Source organism: Cibotium barometz, chromosome 24, assembly GCF_041138505.1.
Source record: "Cibotium barometz isolate CiBa-2024 chromosome 24, ASM4113850v1, whole genome shotgun sequence".
Taxonomy (NCBI): Eukaryota; Viridiplantae; Streptophyta; class Polypodiopsida; order Cyatheales; family Cibotiaceae; genus Cibotium; species Cibotium barometz.
This window is the reverse complement of record NC_141069.1, coordinates 18,524,643-18,541,876: the sequence shown is the minus strand read 5'-3', so window position 1 is coordinate 18,541,876 and position 17,234 is coordinate 18,524,643. Positions and strand designations below refer to the sequence as shown.

At 40.5% G+C, this 17,234-nt stretch overlaps 1 protein-coding gene across 1 annotated transcript; it reads right to left on the bottom strand.

Annotated features, from left to right (window-relative positions):
- Positions 1-15,481: 15,481 nt before the first annotated feature.
- Positions 15,482-16,883, bottom strand: LOC147624974 (uncharacterized). The gene is made up of 4 exons (XM_086817922.1): positions 16,822-16,883; positions 16,374-16,725; positions 16,073-16,274; positions 15,482-15,930 (listed from the first exon to the last, which is right to left on the bottom strand). Exons 1-4 carry the CDS (start codon positions 16,881-16,883, stop codon positions 15,482-15,484), a joined length of 1,065 nt encoding a protein of 354 aa, XP_086674048.1.
- Between the last annotated feature and the right edge of the window lie 351 nt (positions 16,884-17,234).

The following is a 17,234-nucleotide window of genomic DNA, read 5'->3' as shown; positions in this document are numbered from 1 at the left end:
CAAAAAACGGGTGTCTCTCAATTTTGTTTTTGAAGCAGACAAGAACCCGGAGAAGGTGGCACAGGCAGTCTCCTACGCAGACAGAGAGCGAAATAAACGGCCGTGGATAGCCCCAGAGCTTTATGATCCATTTTTGGCAGATGCATACACTCCTGCATCTGATGTTTTTGCCTTGGGATATTTATTACAAACTTTATATGACTTTTGGAAGAAAGTGCAAGAGTTGTGGATGGATAATAGTTCCCATGACAAAGTTACCATGGATACTATTATTCATAGAGTCAAAAGTTGGATGTTTCTGCCTAATCGCGATGAGCAAAAATCAATTTTGCAAGTAGTTGAATTTTTTAGATCACTAAATACTGACCCTACGAGGGCACAATGTCCTCTTGTAGAGCTATCGGTGGCATTCACCCCAACTTTGTAATGATACAGTATCAAGAGATGAAGTTTCAGGAATTTCAAAATTTGATGTGTCCAATGTTTCAAAATTTTGTTTCTCTCTTCAAAATTTGATGTGTCCAATGTTTCAAAATTTTGTTTCTCTCTTCATTGAGTCTTTGCAATATCTCTCTCCTCTTGTGGTGTTTAAGTTTATGTTTTCTCTTCAAAATTTGATGTGCGAGCATTGTTTGAAGTGTTTTTGGAGTCAAGTGGATATTTCTCATCGAGTCTTTGCAATACATATCTCCTCTCGTTGTGTTTGACTTCAAGATTTTGAGAGTAATGGTCAATTTATCTTACGTTGATCTTTACAGTTCATTAAAATCCTAAAGTCGTTTACGTTCATGCAGATATGGAGCAGGCGCAAGCGAACGAGCATCAGGAGTTAGCCAAGAAGGCATACGAGTGAATGAAGGCCCTTGCACATGGCCTGACAGCCCGCGAAGCTACAAGAACAGCGTGCAGGTTATCGAAATGGACAAATCCAACTTATGCCCAATGGAAAGACATAAACAAACGCGTAACCACAGAGATGATAAAGGAAATATGGCCATGTCCAGATAGCGAGATTAAGAAGGGAAGATGGAAGATTTCTCGTTGCACTCACAATGATATCAAAACTAATGCCGAGCGCATTTTCTTGGAGGTGTACGGTCGTCCTCTCCACAATGCCGACGCTCCACTCTATTTTGCTAAAATGCTATATGCTCACTTTATCCTGGAAACTCCAGTGGACTTCGCCTCCAGAGAGGCCACTGTCAACACCCACGACATACGTGAAGAGACAGTGACATTCACAAGAGAAGAACTTGCTCTCGTGGTGGAGGGCGCCGGACTGGAGTTAAGCCAGGTCAAAGAAAGCTTAGGGGCACAGCTAGCAGAGAAGGAGAAAGAAGATGACCGATTAACTCAAGCGTCAACTCCTCCCCCGGCCAATAGAGGGATTCAAGAGCAGCTAACAAAGATCAGCCAAGATGTGCAGAGCATCTCTTCACGTATTGCTCGTGTGCGCCAAGGAAACCACATCTCTCATTTTTTGATACATCCTGATCTTGTGGGAGTTTCTGCTGAGGCTACAAGTTCCTCCACCCCCCAATGTCCTGTATGTTACAAAGTATTCGATGGGTGGAGCGGCCAGTATATACTACCATGTGGACACTACTACCACTTAATATGTTTAGTGAGACAAATGCAAAATACTTTCACATGTGCATTGTGCAATGTCCCAATAAATCAAGGTATTTATACAGTGTTCGGCATGGCTAGCGAATATAAACCACCAGGACCTTTAGATGCAACTCCTAGTGCAATTCGCAATTTATTTTAAGATGAGAGCTAAGAAAAACAAATTCTACTTTTGTATTGATAATTTCTCCAAATATGATCATTTGTACAAGTACTTTTTATTAAATTAATGAAGTGACTTCTTCCTCTATGTCAGTATCTTGCTCCAAAATTCTTTCACCGTTTACTCTCTCGTCTGCTAAATTAAGCTCATCTAAGTCAATGTCTAAATTGTCTTCTATCTCAAGGGTGGTGCACAACGTACGTCCAACATCAAAGTTCTCGTCTACTACATCTTCACAATTGTACATCCATCTGGGCATATCTTCTTCATACTCTTCGCTTTCGATGTCTCGCAAGATCTTTTCATTGCAGTACATGTAAACAAGTTTATCTGCTCGATCTGCAAGAAGTCGATTGCGAATAGTACTATGAATATATTTATACATGCTCCAGTTTCTTTCTGAGCCTGAGTTTGAAGATCACTGACTTAGAACCTTCATCGCAAGGTTGCGCAGTAAAGCATAATGCTCACCACCATTCATCATCCACCACTTCCATGCAGGTTGCTCTTTAGCCATTTGTTGAACAAGGGAGTTGGAAAATAAACCCTCTTTCAACCGAAATGAGGTCATCTCCTTTACGCACTGTACACGATCATCATCATTATTATAGAAAGTGTTTACCACTTTATAAAAATCTTGCACCACCTCAACGTTGGACATCAAATCCATATTCCAATATTCAGGATCTAACATGTAAGCAGCACTGTGCAGTGGTGAATGCGCTCCAATCCATCTAGTATGAAAGTACTTCAACTGAACTTTTCTTTGTCTACTGGAGAATGGTACACGCCATTGCTTTTCCACCACTGAATGCTCTAATTTCTCAGGATACTCCAAACTCCGCTGGACAGTCCACCATTGCATCCATGCTTTTCCGAGATTAGGCGCTCTTTGATCAAGGCTTCGTACAGCATACATAACAGGCATCATTACATGGTATGCATCCATCACACTGTTCCACCAACTTCTTCTCGTAAGCGCTCCCTTCAAGACTTTGATTTTCTCTTTCACTTTTTCAAGTTGAGTGTTCTCCCAGTCATGAAATGCCATGCATGTGAATGTTTCACAAACTGCATCTTTATTTCTAAGAAGAGACTCAAAAGTGTAAAAGTGAGTGCAAAACCTAGTCTCCGCTGGAAGCTTTAACATAACTGACATGCGAGGTCGAAACATATCCAAAACTCTCTGTCTCTTGAGCATGAATTTCACAAGCTGGCGAGCAGTGTCGACGATTGAGGCAAACCATTTGGTATCATCAGATTTATACCAATCTTTTAATACAAGATTCAAACTATGAGTATTACAGCCTACCGGAAAAATATGTGGATATTGTCGCTGTAGGATTCTGGATGCATTTTTACAATTTTTTGCATTGTCCATGACGACTTGGACTACATTTTTGGCACCCACTTCCTCTATCACAGAGCTAATGACTTGAGCAATGTAAGCCCCAGTTTTGATTGAACCAGCTGAATCCACGGCACGGATGAAAGTCTCACCTCTAGGTGAAATAACCATTACATTAATTAATGGTTTTCTTTGCACATTAGACCATCCATCACTTACTATACTACATCCAGAAAGCTCTATATTGCTAAGAATTATTCTTTGTACACGTTCTTTTACCTGCGCATAACATTTCTCTAATAGATCATTTCGCATAGCATGGTACGTAGGCGGTGAAAACCCTGGTCCAAACTCACCAATTTTCTTCCATGCTCTCTTCCAATGCTCACTGTCCACCATCATCATAGCACTCCCAGAAAAGTAAATCGCTTCAGCAAGGACGAGTTGTGCATCATCGAGTCGACCTTGACGTAGGCTTTCTTGCAATGAAGTTTGACGCATGGGTATATTTCCTACGTCAAAGTTTTGCTTGCAAGAAGATGCACTGGGTAGATTACTTTCTGGCTGCATATTGCCGTTCGGGATACAAGTAGGCGATGTAGCGGGAGTTTGATGATTAGAACAACAGTCTTCTTGCTGCCTTGATACATTAACGGTAGGAGTGTCATGTTTTCTTGAATCTTTCTTTTGAATTTCTTCTCTTATGCGTTTGGCCACTATAGGTGCAGAGGGGTGGGTACATGACTTTTTCTTCGGTCCGCCTAAAAAGTGTTCTCTTAGTCCAGGCGCCCCACCTGATTTTACTGCATGGCATAGCTTACACTCCCAATCTATGAATCGATCACCAACGTTAATTGCATATTGCCACTCTATCCCAGGTGCCTTTTTTTTCCTGCTATTTGAAATTTGGACTCTATTGGAGGTATCACTGGATCCAACATTGTCCTCCATCTCAACAAATAACCTATTCAACCAAGCATATAACAATGAATACACAAATGAAAAAACAACAAATCACTCACGTATAACAAAACATACATCTGCAGACAAAGTACTTCGAAACTATCTTGACAAATACAAAAGATCATCACATAACACAAAACTATTTCAAACTATCTTGCAAGGTCTTACTACAAAACTACTTCGAAACTATCATGCACATTGCACCCCCAATGAAGGATGCCTTTTGTACCCAATTAAGGATACTTTACACAATCAAAGATCTATGCTTGCCCAATACTCTAGTATAGGAAAATAGACCTTCTCTAACATTCACAAAAAAAAATCAAAGATCTATGCTTGCCCAATACTCTAGTATAGGACAATAGACCCTTGTCTACTCTAAACTATATCAAGTATCAAGAACCAATACAAGTCCCTAAGCAGGACTCTTGGCTCCATCAAACCATTCATAAAGCAGAATGAGGTAGATTACGTACGTGGCTCAAATGCAAAGCTGAATGACTCAAAATTTGTCCCCTAAATCTCCGCAAGTATTAGCTACGAACCACACCCTGCCCCCAGTTCAAAGAACTAAGGACGAGTGGCCCAATAGCCTTAGGAGTGCCTACAAGGAAAGACGACAGCCCCTAAAATAAGGACGTTCTTCCCAAGAGGACACTTCTAGCAACTCGAGAGCTCTACAAGTACTTTGAGGAGAGATATCACGCCCCCAAAACAAGGACTATCTTCCCAAAAGTTGTACGATGGGTGTCGGGCAGTGTTTATATACAGAATAATACCTCGCCGGTGTTCTTTGTTTTTCCCGGTGGGCCCGCCGGGCTTCTATCATTTCCGGCGGGCCCGCCGGGAAAACTCTGTATCCCGGCGGGCCCGCCGGGAATGATAGAAGCCCGGAGGTGTTACTGGAATAGTGGGTTCCGGCAGGTCATTTCTCAGGTCATGTGAATATACAATGTGATCACAAGTTTTAATATGTTAACAATAGGTTTTGTTAACGTGATCACGAAATTGTGAAGACGTTAATGAAATCCCTGATCTTCATGTGTGTGTACAGATTTCAGTTTCTCTACAGGTGCAGGTTTAACAGAGAACTAAAATGCACAAAATTAAAGATGCAGAAAACTAAGCTAAGAACATAAAATAAAACGAACATGCAAAAAATTGAAACTATAAAAATTAACCTCAAACAGCAAAAATTATCCTCAAACAGAATGACAGAAATGCAAATCAGGCCTCTCTTTCGCACACAAATTGAAATTAGCAGGTTTAGCGCCTACCTCCAATCCTTCCCATGTGTTGAATCCTTGTCCTGACCTCAAGGGAGAGGCATAGCTAGCCAATCGCACTCAAATTGCAAGACAAATAAAGAGAATTTAACAACAGATTAGTCTTAAAAAAGTACCAAAACTAGTCCCAAAGCTTGCTCTCCTATCCAACAGTTTTGCAACCGATTGGAGCTTAACAAGGAGTGGTAGTGTGTGTATGGTGCTCAACTAATGTAGGCACTCGTTCCCCGGCAGCGGCGCCATTGTAGAGCGGTTCTCTCTACCGTGCAATATAGTACTCATAGAGTACTACCGATCAATAAATGTGTTAAGAAACACAATGTCAATCCGAGGACTCAACCCGATTCGTGCATGAAGGCTTATCCCATGAGGGAGAGCTCACATACACGAACCACCACTTGACGATTCAACCATTCAACACCTCAATCAATCTCTCAATCCCTTAAATCCACTACACTAATCAAGAGAACAAGCAATGCATGGCAATCTCTTAATCCTATTCGAACATTGATTAAATCTTAGCTCTCCCTAATACCAGCAAACCCATAAGCATGCATCTACTAACCCACAAGCTTAAGCAAGTATAGAATGTAACATTCACAAACCCACAAGCTCATAGAGAGAGTCTATCTCATTGCCAATGAAGTGGGCAAGAGCTTGCAGCAATAGAGACTACACACACACACTACAAGCATGCAGCATACACAAGAGAAAGAAAGAAGCATTCAACTAATCATAGATTAATCTACTTCAATGATGCTAAAATAAATTAAGAGAAAGAAGTGGAGCTATACATTGGAGCTTGATGCTCATTAGAGTACAATAGAGAGAGAGTTAGAGAGTTGCCATAGCTTGAGAGCTCAAGAGCTTCACTCAATAGCTTATGAGAATGGCCAAAAATGTCCCCTTTCTTTAGCTAACATCTCTTTTATAAAGATGTCACTAACCCTAACCCTAGGCCTCTTTCACACACGGGTAGACAACCCCATAAGTGAGCCTTGCTTAATACACTTAGAACTCTCATTTAGAACCCACATTGGCCTAAATTGATTTACATTGCACTTCGGCACAAAATATATGAAAAAATTATGTGCGTCTTTATATTCCCATGGCTACAATCCCGCTCTCTCTGTATTAATTGCTTCCGGCCTCCTTCCATAATCCGTGTTCCCGTGAGTGTTCCCGTGGAACATTTACTAGTGCGCTAGACCCTGAACTTTGGTCATCACCCCAGTGATCTCTAGGTTACACCTCATGGCCAGTACCATCTTGGAATTTGAAGTTATCTGTGAAATCCATAGCATCATGGCAACACTCATTGAAATTTGTATGCTTCTTTGCATAGAGATGTGTGTGCAGTGTTGAATGTTTTAGTCCTTTTAAGAAGAGAAATTAATCAACTCTAGGTGGGCTTTTCATCTTCTAGCAACGATTAATGTACTACTTCATCCTATTTACACAGTCTCTACCACTCTCAGTCTCGCCTTGCTTGAAAGAGTAAATATTTGCTACTGTGTCATGCTGAATCCCCATTAAGGAAAAAGCAGCACAATGAATCTCTCTTCCAAAACTTGTAAGGAAGATTTGTATGAAGCCTCTAGTGCCTATTTAACCAAGCAAGGGCCTTTCCCTCAAGAGTGAGCCCAAATCCTTCAATTTGCGTATGCTTGTCCAGTCACTTGCTCAGCTCGAACTGCTTGCCTAAATGCTGCTACATGGTCATATGGATCTCCCGACCCTTCGTACTTCTTTACTAGTTTCTGAAGAGTTGATGGCCTTACTCGCCTTGAATACTCATCATCAAGCCTACGGCCTCTCACTCTCAGTGGTTCCTCTCTTTGGTAAGATGGTCCATATGCATCCCAAATAGGTGTGGGTCCCCTAATACCTGCCTCAATAACCCTCTCCAAAGATCTTGTTACCTGCATTTCAGGAGGTGCATTTATGGGAGGCCGAGTTGGCTCCCCTACCCTCCGATTGTCATAGTGAGAGAAGCGTTGTTGTGGTGTGATCTATGGTCGCACTTTTGGTGTAGGATAATATCTTGGTGCTAGAGTTAGGCTACTTGTAGTGGTCCACTTTGATGTTGAGGGTCCCTCTCTAGTGAACTCTCGTAGGAGAGGAGCAACAGTTTCTCCAAGAAAGGCTGTCTCTCCTGGTTTAGCTGTATTAGTTGAGAACACTTCCATGAATTATGGTTGTCCTCTCCACGTGAGCTCACGAATCTCCTTCCAATCTAAGGTTCGGTATTCATTGGCCCATTTATCAACGATTCGATTCTTGTATCTTGCAAGCTTCTCGACTACCACCACAAGTGCTAGAGGAAGATCTAGCTTTGGCAATCTAGTTGTGGCATAATATCCTTCTAAAGAGTCCTTATAGACCTCTTGAAGTGGGTCATCCTGAAAGACCTTTGTCACTGGAATTTGTGGTACAAACTCCCATTGGTTCTCAGCCCCCTGATCCATTTTGCTCTTGCCTTTCCTCTCCCTTTTCAAATTTAGATCTACAAAAAGTAAATCATCTATGGATGGCTTTGAGGACTGGGCATTGGATGGTCCGGGCATGTCCGGCTCAATGATCCAGTCATCTCTAGACTCCCTTGCTCCGGAAGGCTTTGATAAATCTAGGAACTCACTCTTAAAGAGCTCTCCTAATTTGTCTACATTCTCTGGATGATAGGTGACTTCGTAAGCGAACACCATCTCCACCCATGTACATGTTACCCTGGTCATTGACTAGAGGTGCTCTATCAAGCTCTCAGAAAAAGTCCGCAATCTTAACGAGATACCATTGTTGTGGATCCCTAAAGATCTCAGCTCCTTGAGCATTTGTGTAGACATGTTGAAGTCTCACATTAAGTGGTAACTCCATGATGTTGGCTTCAAATGGATTAAAAGATCTTGTGGGTGTTCTATTTGGGACTAAGGGATGACTATTTGATGGCCCTAGATTGTGCATAGACAATGAGCTAGTTGTCCTGGTGGAAAGGGTATCAGATTGGGATTCGAAAAAGGTTTCAGCAATATCTGCCAAATTTCCTACCGATTGGGTCCCACTTTCCTACGTAGGTACTCTAGAAGGTGCCCTAGACCCTATGGCAGTGTCTATATGACGTCCCGATCGCAAGTGCATAAGGTCAAATTTTAAGGTTGGTTTTTTTTATCTTTTTATTTATTTATTTTTTTTTCAAAAAAATCCAAAAATTTTCAAGTTGGTTCAAGCTTTGCCAGAACCCATTTGAACCCCATCGAACACATTAGGCCAAAAAATAGCATATTTTTTAGGATCAAAAATCGCCTAAAATTTACCAGTTTTCCATACTGAACTTACTATGGGAAAATGGTTCCGAGACCAAAATTTCCACGATGGGTGTTTTCTAACTCCTCTCGAAAAGTTAGAAAACTGCCCATTTTTATAATTTTTTTTTTTGCACCCCTTTATCGGGTGGGGTGGCGGTCTTTATGGTGCGGTGTGTGGGTCTCTCCGTGCGGTGCACAGTTCATGCATAGCCACCTTCTTTTATTATTATTTTTTTCTTTTTTGAAGTGTGCTCAATGCGTGTGCAGTGAACTCAATGCATGTGCAGCTATGAGATTTACAGGGAATTCGAAATGTTCAATCTTCATGTGTGTACAGATTTCAATTTCTCTATAGGTGCAGGTTTAACAGAGAACTAAAATGCACAAAATTAAAGATGCAAAAAACTAAGCTAAGAACAGAAAATAAAACGAACATGCAGCAAATTAAAACTATAAAAATTAACCTCAGAGACAGCAAAAATTATCCTTAAACAGAATGACAGAAATGCAAATCAGGCCTCTCTCTTTCGCACACAAATTGAAATTGGCAGGTTTAGTGCCTACCTCCAATCCTTCGCGTGTGTTGAATCCTTGTCGTGACCTCAAGGGAGAGGCGTAGCTAGCCAATCACACTCAAATTGCAAGACAATAAAGAGAATTTAACAAAAGATTAGTCTTAAATAAGTACCAAAAGTAGTCCAAAAGCCTACTCTCCTATCCAACGGCCGATTGGAGCTTAACAAGGAGTGGTAGTGTGTGTATGGTGCTCAACTAATGTAGGCAATCGCTCCCTGACAGCGATGCCATTGTAGAGAGGTTCTCTCTATCGTGTAATATAGTGCTCATAGAGTACTACCAATCAACAAATGTGTTAAGAAACACAATGTCAATCCGAGGACTCGACCCAATTAGTGCGTGAAGGCTTATTCCTTGAGGGAGAGCTCACATCCACGAACAACCGCTTCATGATTCAACCATTCAAACACCTCAATCAATCTCTCAATCCCTTAAACCCACTTCACTAATCAAGAGAACAAGCAATTCATGGCAATCCCTTAATCCCATTCAAACATTGATTAAGTCTTAGCTTTCCCTGATGCAAGCAAACCCATAAGCGTGCATCTACTAACCCACAAGCTTAAGCAAGCATAGAATGTAACATTCACAAACCCACAAGCTCATAGAGAGAGTCTATCCATGAATAACTCATTGCCAATGAAGTGGGAAAGAGCTAGCATCAATGGAGACTACACACACACACACTACAAGCATGCATACACAAGAGAAAGAAAGAAGAATTCAACTAATCATAGATTAATCTACTTCAATGATACTAAAACAGATTAAGAGAAAGAAGTGGAGCTATACTCATTGGAGCTTAATGCTCATTAGAGTACAATAGAGAGAGAGTTAGAGAGTTGCCATAGCTTGAGAGCTCAAGAGCTTCACTGAATAGCTTATGAGAATGACCAAAAACGTCCTCTTTCTTTAGCTAACATCTCTTTTATAGAGATGTCACTAACCCTTGGCCTCTTTCACACATGGGCGGACAACCCCATAAGTAAGCCTTGCTTATTACACTTAAAACTCTCATTTAGAACCCACATTGGCCTAAAAGAATTTACATTGCACTTTGGCACAAAAATATGAAAAAATTATGTGCGTCTTTATGTTCCCATGGCTATAATCCCGCTCTCTCGCATTAATTGCTTCCGGCCTCCTTCCATAATCTGTGTTCTCGTGAGTGTTCCTGTGAGACAGGGGTAAACTTGGAATGCTTCCGGTCCACAAAAATCTCACTAGAGAAGTGTGTTTTCCATCTTCCTTTGGATTGAGAATTTTTTTTTGACTCTTCTCACGTTTACAAGATTTCTTTGTTAACAAATTGACTTCCATGTAGGAAAAAGGAGATTTTGATCATCCTCTCACCAAGGATGAGTAAGCACAATTGGCCTAGGGCATGCCGAAGGACAACATATCCTAGAGAGGTAATACATTGCAAAGGAGACCTATTGGTGCCAGATATTAGACCTTCTTGCACATGATTTGCTTGTTCAACTTGATGTGGATATTGGTACAAGAGAAGTGCAAATTCTAGGTGGTGCAGTTAAGTACTTTAGGTCTTGTCATCAAATGCATTTTCATGATGCATTTAAAAAACTTGCAAGTGAAACGAAGAGCTCTGTGACTCTGGAGAAGCAACCACAAATGCAAATGTTAGTACGACATCTTCTGTATAGCTACTAAACTATTTGATTTTTTAAAGACATATTCATGTTTTGATAGCATGAACTTACTTGCAATAATCATTTTTAGATGGTTGCGTATAATGAACATCGAGAAAAAGTTGGTTGATTTGCCAGTTGAGTGTACCATTTGGCAAGTGGAGAAGGTTCCACAAAGTATGTATTTGCCTTGAAATTGATAAATTTCATTTAATACCAATTTTCATCTTATTTTGCATTCATTAGGAGCTTTGAACGTTATACTCAAAAGAAAATAGGAAAGCTATAAGATCAAGGATCACAACCAAAAAGTGAAAAAGAATAATGGAGCTCGGAGAAGCATATAGAGAGACCAAGCACAAAAAAGAAGCTTGAACCTTGTGGAAGGCATTGAAACCTCAAAACTAATTGAAGACCGTGAAGTAGAGGAGAACCGGGATGATGAGCAAGGTAATGTGTGACACTACACATAAGTGGTATGCTTTGTAATTAGGGATCTCATTTTTCATTAAGTAACCTTAAGTGCCATGTTTTGCAGGTGATGGGGTGATAGTGAAGAAGAGGAGGATCCCTCCCAAGTTGGTCATAGTGCTATAAAAGTAGGCATTTTAAGTGTTGTTGACTCCATTTGCTCATCGGTAAGTGTGGATTATTTTTCTTGATGTTGCTTTCAAACAACAAAAAGTGATAGAGCTAATTAAGACCCATGTTTGGGTGCTGCAAGGTATTAAGCAAGCTAAAGAAGTTCTTCAAGGATGTAAACCACCCTTATGTATACAAATGGAATAATGCAATCTATGCTGCAAGCTTACGATGGGCTAACTTTCCCACATCTATGGGAGTAGAAAAATGTGGGGATTCCACTACAGTTGCAACATTTGTTGATTATATATAGCTGCTGATGTGAGGGGGGATGGATGATTCATTTCTACTTGCTTACCACAAAAAAAAATTGCACGATGTTCAAAAAGCAGCAATGGAGAAGGGGTTTTATCTTCTTCACTGGAGATTGGATATATGATGCGAAGTCATCCATTAGAGAAGGTAGTAGATCTAAGTACATACATGATCACACATTATGTATTAACCTCTCATTTGAATGGGCAGAAGTGAATTGGATGGTGCTCAATATGTTTGTACGTGAAGGTTTTGTTAGGGAAACTTCTACAACAAATCAAGAGGAGACAGCCTTGGATGATTCAATATGTCAAATAGATTGAGTTTGATGGTAGTACTTAGCTATCACTCCACGAAAGAAAGCATGTGCGTGGTGGAGCAGAGCGTCAAATAGGACTCTAAGCAGATTTACAATAGTACTATTTTTTTAATACACAAAGTCCCAATGTTGTATACATCAAGCTATGAAAATGTTGTCTTGTAGGTTTATGGTGCGGGCTTTCACTGAAGAGTGAGATGTCTTTGCGGGTACAGGCAATATAGCTCGTGCATGTATAGAGTTAGAAAGACATTGTGTGTCCGTGGAGGTTGACACCACATGTCTTCGGCATTATCTAAAACCACTAGCATGCACTCCATCAAAAGACCATCATGAAGAAGACAATGTGTTCACAAGAAATACCTTGACTATTTTGGTTCTTGTGCTCTACTAAAATAGGAAGCTCTTTTTGTTTTGTCTTTCATGGTCTTTTTTCGTGTTATGTGTCCAAAAGTTGACACTTCCTCATTCCATGTATATGAACTCAAAGATGGGGCTGATTTTCCCAACACTATAACTTGATGTTAAAAAATGTTCTTTTCTCTTCTATTAAGAATGCATGTTCTTGACATGCATAAGCACTATGTTATGAACACAAATGGTAGTTCTCTATGTTTGTTGCATGACCTTATGAGAAACTTGGCATGGTGGAATACTCAGGATGTCTACCCTAACTTGGCACACTAAGCTCCTAGAATTGAGATATGCATGGGAATCACTACAATGCTTGGGGTGATAAATAGTTTTCTACATGTACTAGGCAAGTATATCATGTTCGTTATGTTGACATTGTTGGATCAGAAGTAATCATAGGTGTTTATGTAGCTAATACAATAGTAATAAAAGATGGAATGCATACTTGAGCTTCCGACAAGTATATCATGTGAGTTATGTTGACACTCTTGGATTAGAAGTACTCATAGGTGTTTATCTAGCTACTATAATAGTAATAAAAGATGGAATGCAAACTGAGCTTTTAACAACAAAAATGGGTGAGAATCTTGTGTATGTGCTCTTGTTTGCTTGGCCCTACAACAACAATTGGTATGCCTAGCCCTACTAGCATTGTGTGAATGTTGCTTCTAAAATTTGTGGAAGGCACATAGATGAATATGTAGTTTTCTAGGCATTTTGATGCAAAGAGCAAATAAAAGTACGTGTAATGATTTGTAGCCTTATGAGGGAGTTGAAGTAGTTGAAAATACTAATAGAGATGATGTGGAAGATGGTATGGATTCTAATGCAATTGGATTGAATGTCTTCATTGATCTTGGTAAAAATATTGAACTAGATGAACCCACATGTATTGATTCTAGTTGTAGTGCCCACCCTTTTGCTTGCTTGTGCATGTGGAGTTTCAGCATGTTTTGAGTTTGAAGAATTAGGCTTAATTCTTGCATGGATAGGTTGAGAAAGTTTGCACGTGGATGCAAATGCAAATGCCTTAGAATTAGGCTTAATTCTTGCATGGATAGGTTGAGAAAGTTTGCACGTGGATACAAATGCCTCAGAATTTCCTTGGCTATTTATGGTGGTCCATTGTACAAAATTTTGGCAAACAGAGAGGGACACATTTGTGCTATCTCACCATTGTGAACACGTAAAATATTCTAACCATAAGCTTTTATTATATCATGCTTATGCATGTTTAATTTACACTCGATATGCTACCCCACCATTGTGAACTAGTAAAATATTCTAACCATAAGCTTATATTATATCATACTTATGCATGTTTAATTTACACTAATGTGTTTCTTCTTAGAAGGTTATGTTTCACACGGATATAAATACAAAGAAATGGTGGTATGTCATACAAGTTGCTCCTCATTCAAAGAACATTTTTCAAGATAGGGATGTTGAAGAACTCATGGATGAAGTGGCAATCGAAAATAAACCTGTGGAGGATCAAGTACAAGATGAAGAATGCAAGATACCACAAACTAATCAAGATGAAGGTGTCTTTATCCCTGACAATGAGGAAGGAATTGATTCCGAGCATGATGATGATGATAATGATGATGTTGATTCCATTGCTAGTGGGATAGATCTTTTTGTTGATCTTGTAATGGGACATATGGATCTTAAGATAGACAAATTAGCATGTATAGATTAGATAGAAGATATAAGAGATATTGGGCCAAACTCACCCTAACTCATTAAACAATTGCTCAATTCGCCTGTGTTGATTTAGTCCATATTTGATTGTTTATTACAATACATTTTGTGCTTCTTCTTCTCCAATATGGGGATATTTTCAACCCTCGGGAATTCACTCAGAGTTTTCTTGGATATTTATGGTGATCGATTCTACAAAATTTTGGCAAATAGAGAGGGACACATTTGTGCTACCTCACCATTGTGAACAAGTAAAATATTCTAACCATTGTGAATAAGTAAAATATTATAACCATTGTGAATAAGATGAAGAATGCGAGATGCCACAAACTAATCAAGATGAAGGTGCCTTTATCCAAGACAATGAGGAAGGAATTGATTCCGAGCATGATGATGATGATGAGGACAATGTTGTTGATTCTATTACTAGAGGGATAGATCTTTTTATTGATCTTGCAATAGGACATATGGATCTTGAGATAGATAAATTAGCATGAATGGATTCGATAGAAGATGTAAGAGATATTGGGCCAAACTCACTCTAATTCATTAAACAATTGCTCAATTCGCCAGTCTTGATTTAGTCCATATTTGATTGTAATATTAGAATACATTTTGTGCTCCTCTTTCTCCGATATGGGAATATTTTCAGTGCTCGAGAATGCTCTGTGGAATGTCTAGATTTTTTTTCGAAAAGGCGGCTAAATTATCCACGTATTAGCAACTCATGGTTAGCTGTTGTGTGCACCTTGTGTACCTGCCCAGGTCCCCTCTCTCTACTCTCTCTCTTCACGTGGCTATGCTCCCCATCTTTTATGGTGTGTGTGTGTGAGAGAGAGAGAGATCCAATCCAGCAAGAGTGGGTTCTGGACTAGTGTTAAATTAAATAAATAAAGTACACACCACCAACCTAGGCGCCGGTCATTTCACAATGACCAGTGCCCTAATGTGACTCCGGCATGGCAGGAAAGCTATATTACTACAATGCCATCTAATGAAATGGGCAGCTCTTATACTACAATGCCATCTAATGAAATGGGCAGCTCTTATACTGCGAGTTCAAATTCAAGTGGTGGAACAGTGCTGAATGAAGTATTACTCCGGTAAGGCAAGAAAACTACATTTTTGCAATGCCATCTAATTAAATTCAAGTGGTCGAACAGTGCTTAATGACGTAAAGGCAAGAAAACTACAATTTTGCAATGCCATCTAATTAAATGGCCAGCCACTGTTATATTGCGAGTTCTAATTCAAGTGGTCGAACAGTGCTTAATGACGTATTAGCAGCAGCGTCTTCCGTTTGCGGGTCTTTGAGTTTACTCTTTTTGGGAAACCAACCGCACAAGTAGACTAGAAAAGGCCACACCACGCTGCCCAGAGCCAACTTAATGAGGCTCAAATAGCCTCCCATTAAGCCCACAGCAGACAAGGATCGTCTCCACGCAGGAGCGTACATGACTGCAGTGCACACTTGTGGGTTGCACAACTGTGAGTATGCAACCCAATCGATGTGCATCGCGAGTGCGTAACTGTAGCCATATTGCACGCGCGGATCCGCCGCTGCAGTCCAGAATTGGAGGTCGGAGCTCGAAGAGTTTTCTTTTATTTGGTCGAGCATCTTCTGGAGTGCGTAACGAAAGAATTGATTATCTTCTTCCACGCTTACGAATTTCTCATTTACTGCAAGGCCATCATCAGGTGCTCATCGATTAGCATCATGAATATATTAGAAGTATATATCTCGACTGCAAACTACAAAAGCACGAGCGTCATGCATGCTGCCGTTGGTTACAAATAATATAGCGCTAGGTCTGATGCTTACAATAGATTTGAGTGTAGAGCGCGTCTCTTAAGCTGTCGAGGGAGAGCAGGTTGGGCGACTGAATTTTATGGTCAAGCCTGAAGCTTTTGCTGCTCCAGTCGCATGCAGGGATAGCAGCTCTAAGAATATCGTAGCAACTGGAGTTGCATGCATTGTAATCGTTGCAAAAAGTTGTGAAGTTGATTTGCGAGAAGCCATCGTGCTATATGGCAAGAGATCAGAGAGGAAGAAATAATTAACCAAGTATATTACGAAAGCAGTTATCGCTAGATAAGGATGACGGCAGCTAATAACAATTTACCGTGCCATCGATCAAAGAAATCAATGAGAAGTCCACGAACGATGCCCATTCATTTTCGGTGGAGATCCCAATGAGGGAGGTGCCTTGGCAGGGGCAGATCACTTGTAGTTCATGTGCGTTCAGCTGAGCCGCAGCACTCGATTTGGCCTGGTTATGAAAGAGCATCTTAGTGCCGAATGCGAGAGCCTTGTTGTTGTTGCCAGTACTGACCACCGTCTCCACTTGGTAGGAAGGCTGGATTCGGTAGATCCATACGGTTGCGGCCACGAAGCCCAAGGCCACTCCCATCACTACTAGAAGTCGGATTATCGGGCGAGTAAGCACAGGCTCGTTAAGCACCTCCGGGTCTGGCCTATAATCATAGCATCAAGTAATAATCGTATTAACCCCATCAAATCTAAACTCATGTGTCCGGCTTTTATCTGAGAGAGAGAGAGCTAGAGCCTACCTGTTGTAGTCGTCCACAGCCTTGGCCGTGATACAGTTGACACACCTCACAAGAGAAGCCATTATTCTTTGGACTTGGTGGTGTATCGTAGGCTAGATATATATGTGTATGATCCAATTGAAGCCTACCCCAGTCAGTCCAGCACACCATTGCCTATTCTATTATTGGCCATTGCGGTGCATTCTAAACATCGAGGGTTGCGCTTACTTTTATGGACGCATTGCTTTTGCGGCTGTTTACAAGCAGGAAACGTGGAAATCGTGGCAGACCGGTGGGGCATCACAATAACTATGCAAATGACATGCACAGTTCTAGTTCTGAGAAGCTTGGACAAATTTGGAAAAGTAGATTAAACTCGATGGTTTTTGAAGGGAAGAAGAAGAAACCAAGTAATTGGATAGCAGTTCCGATGG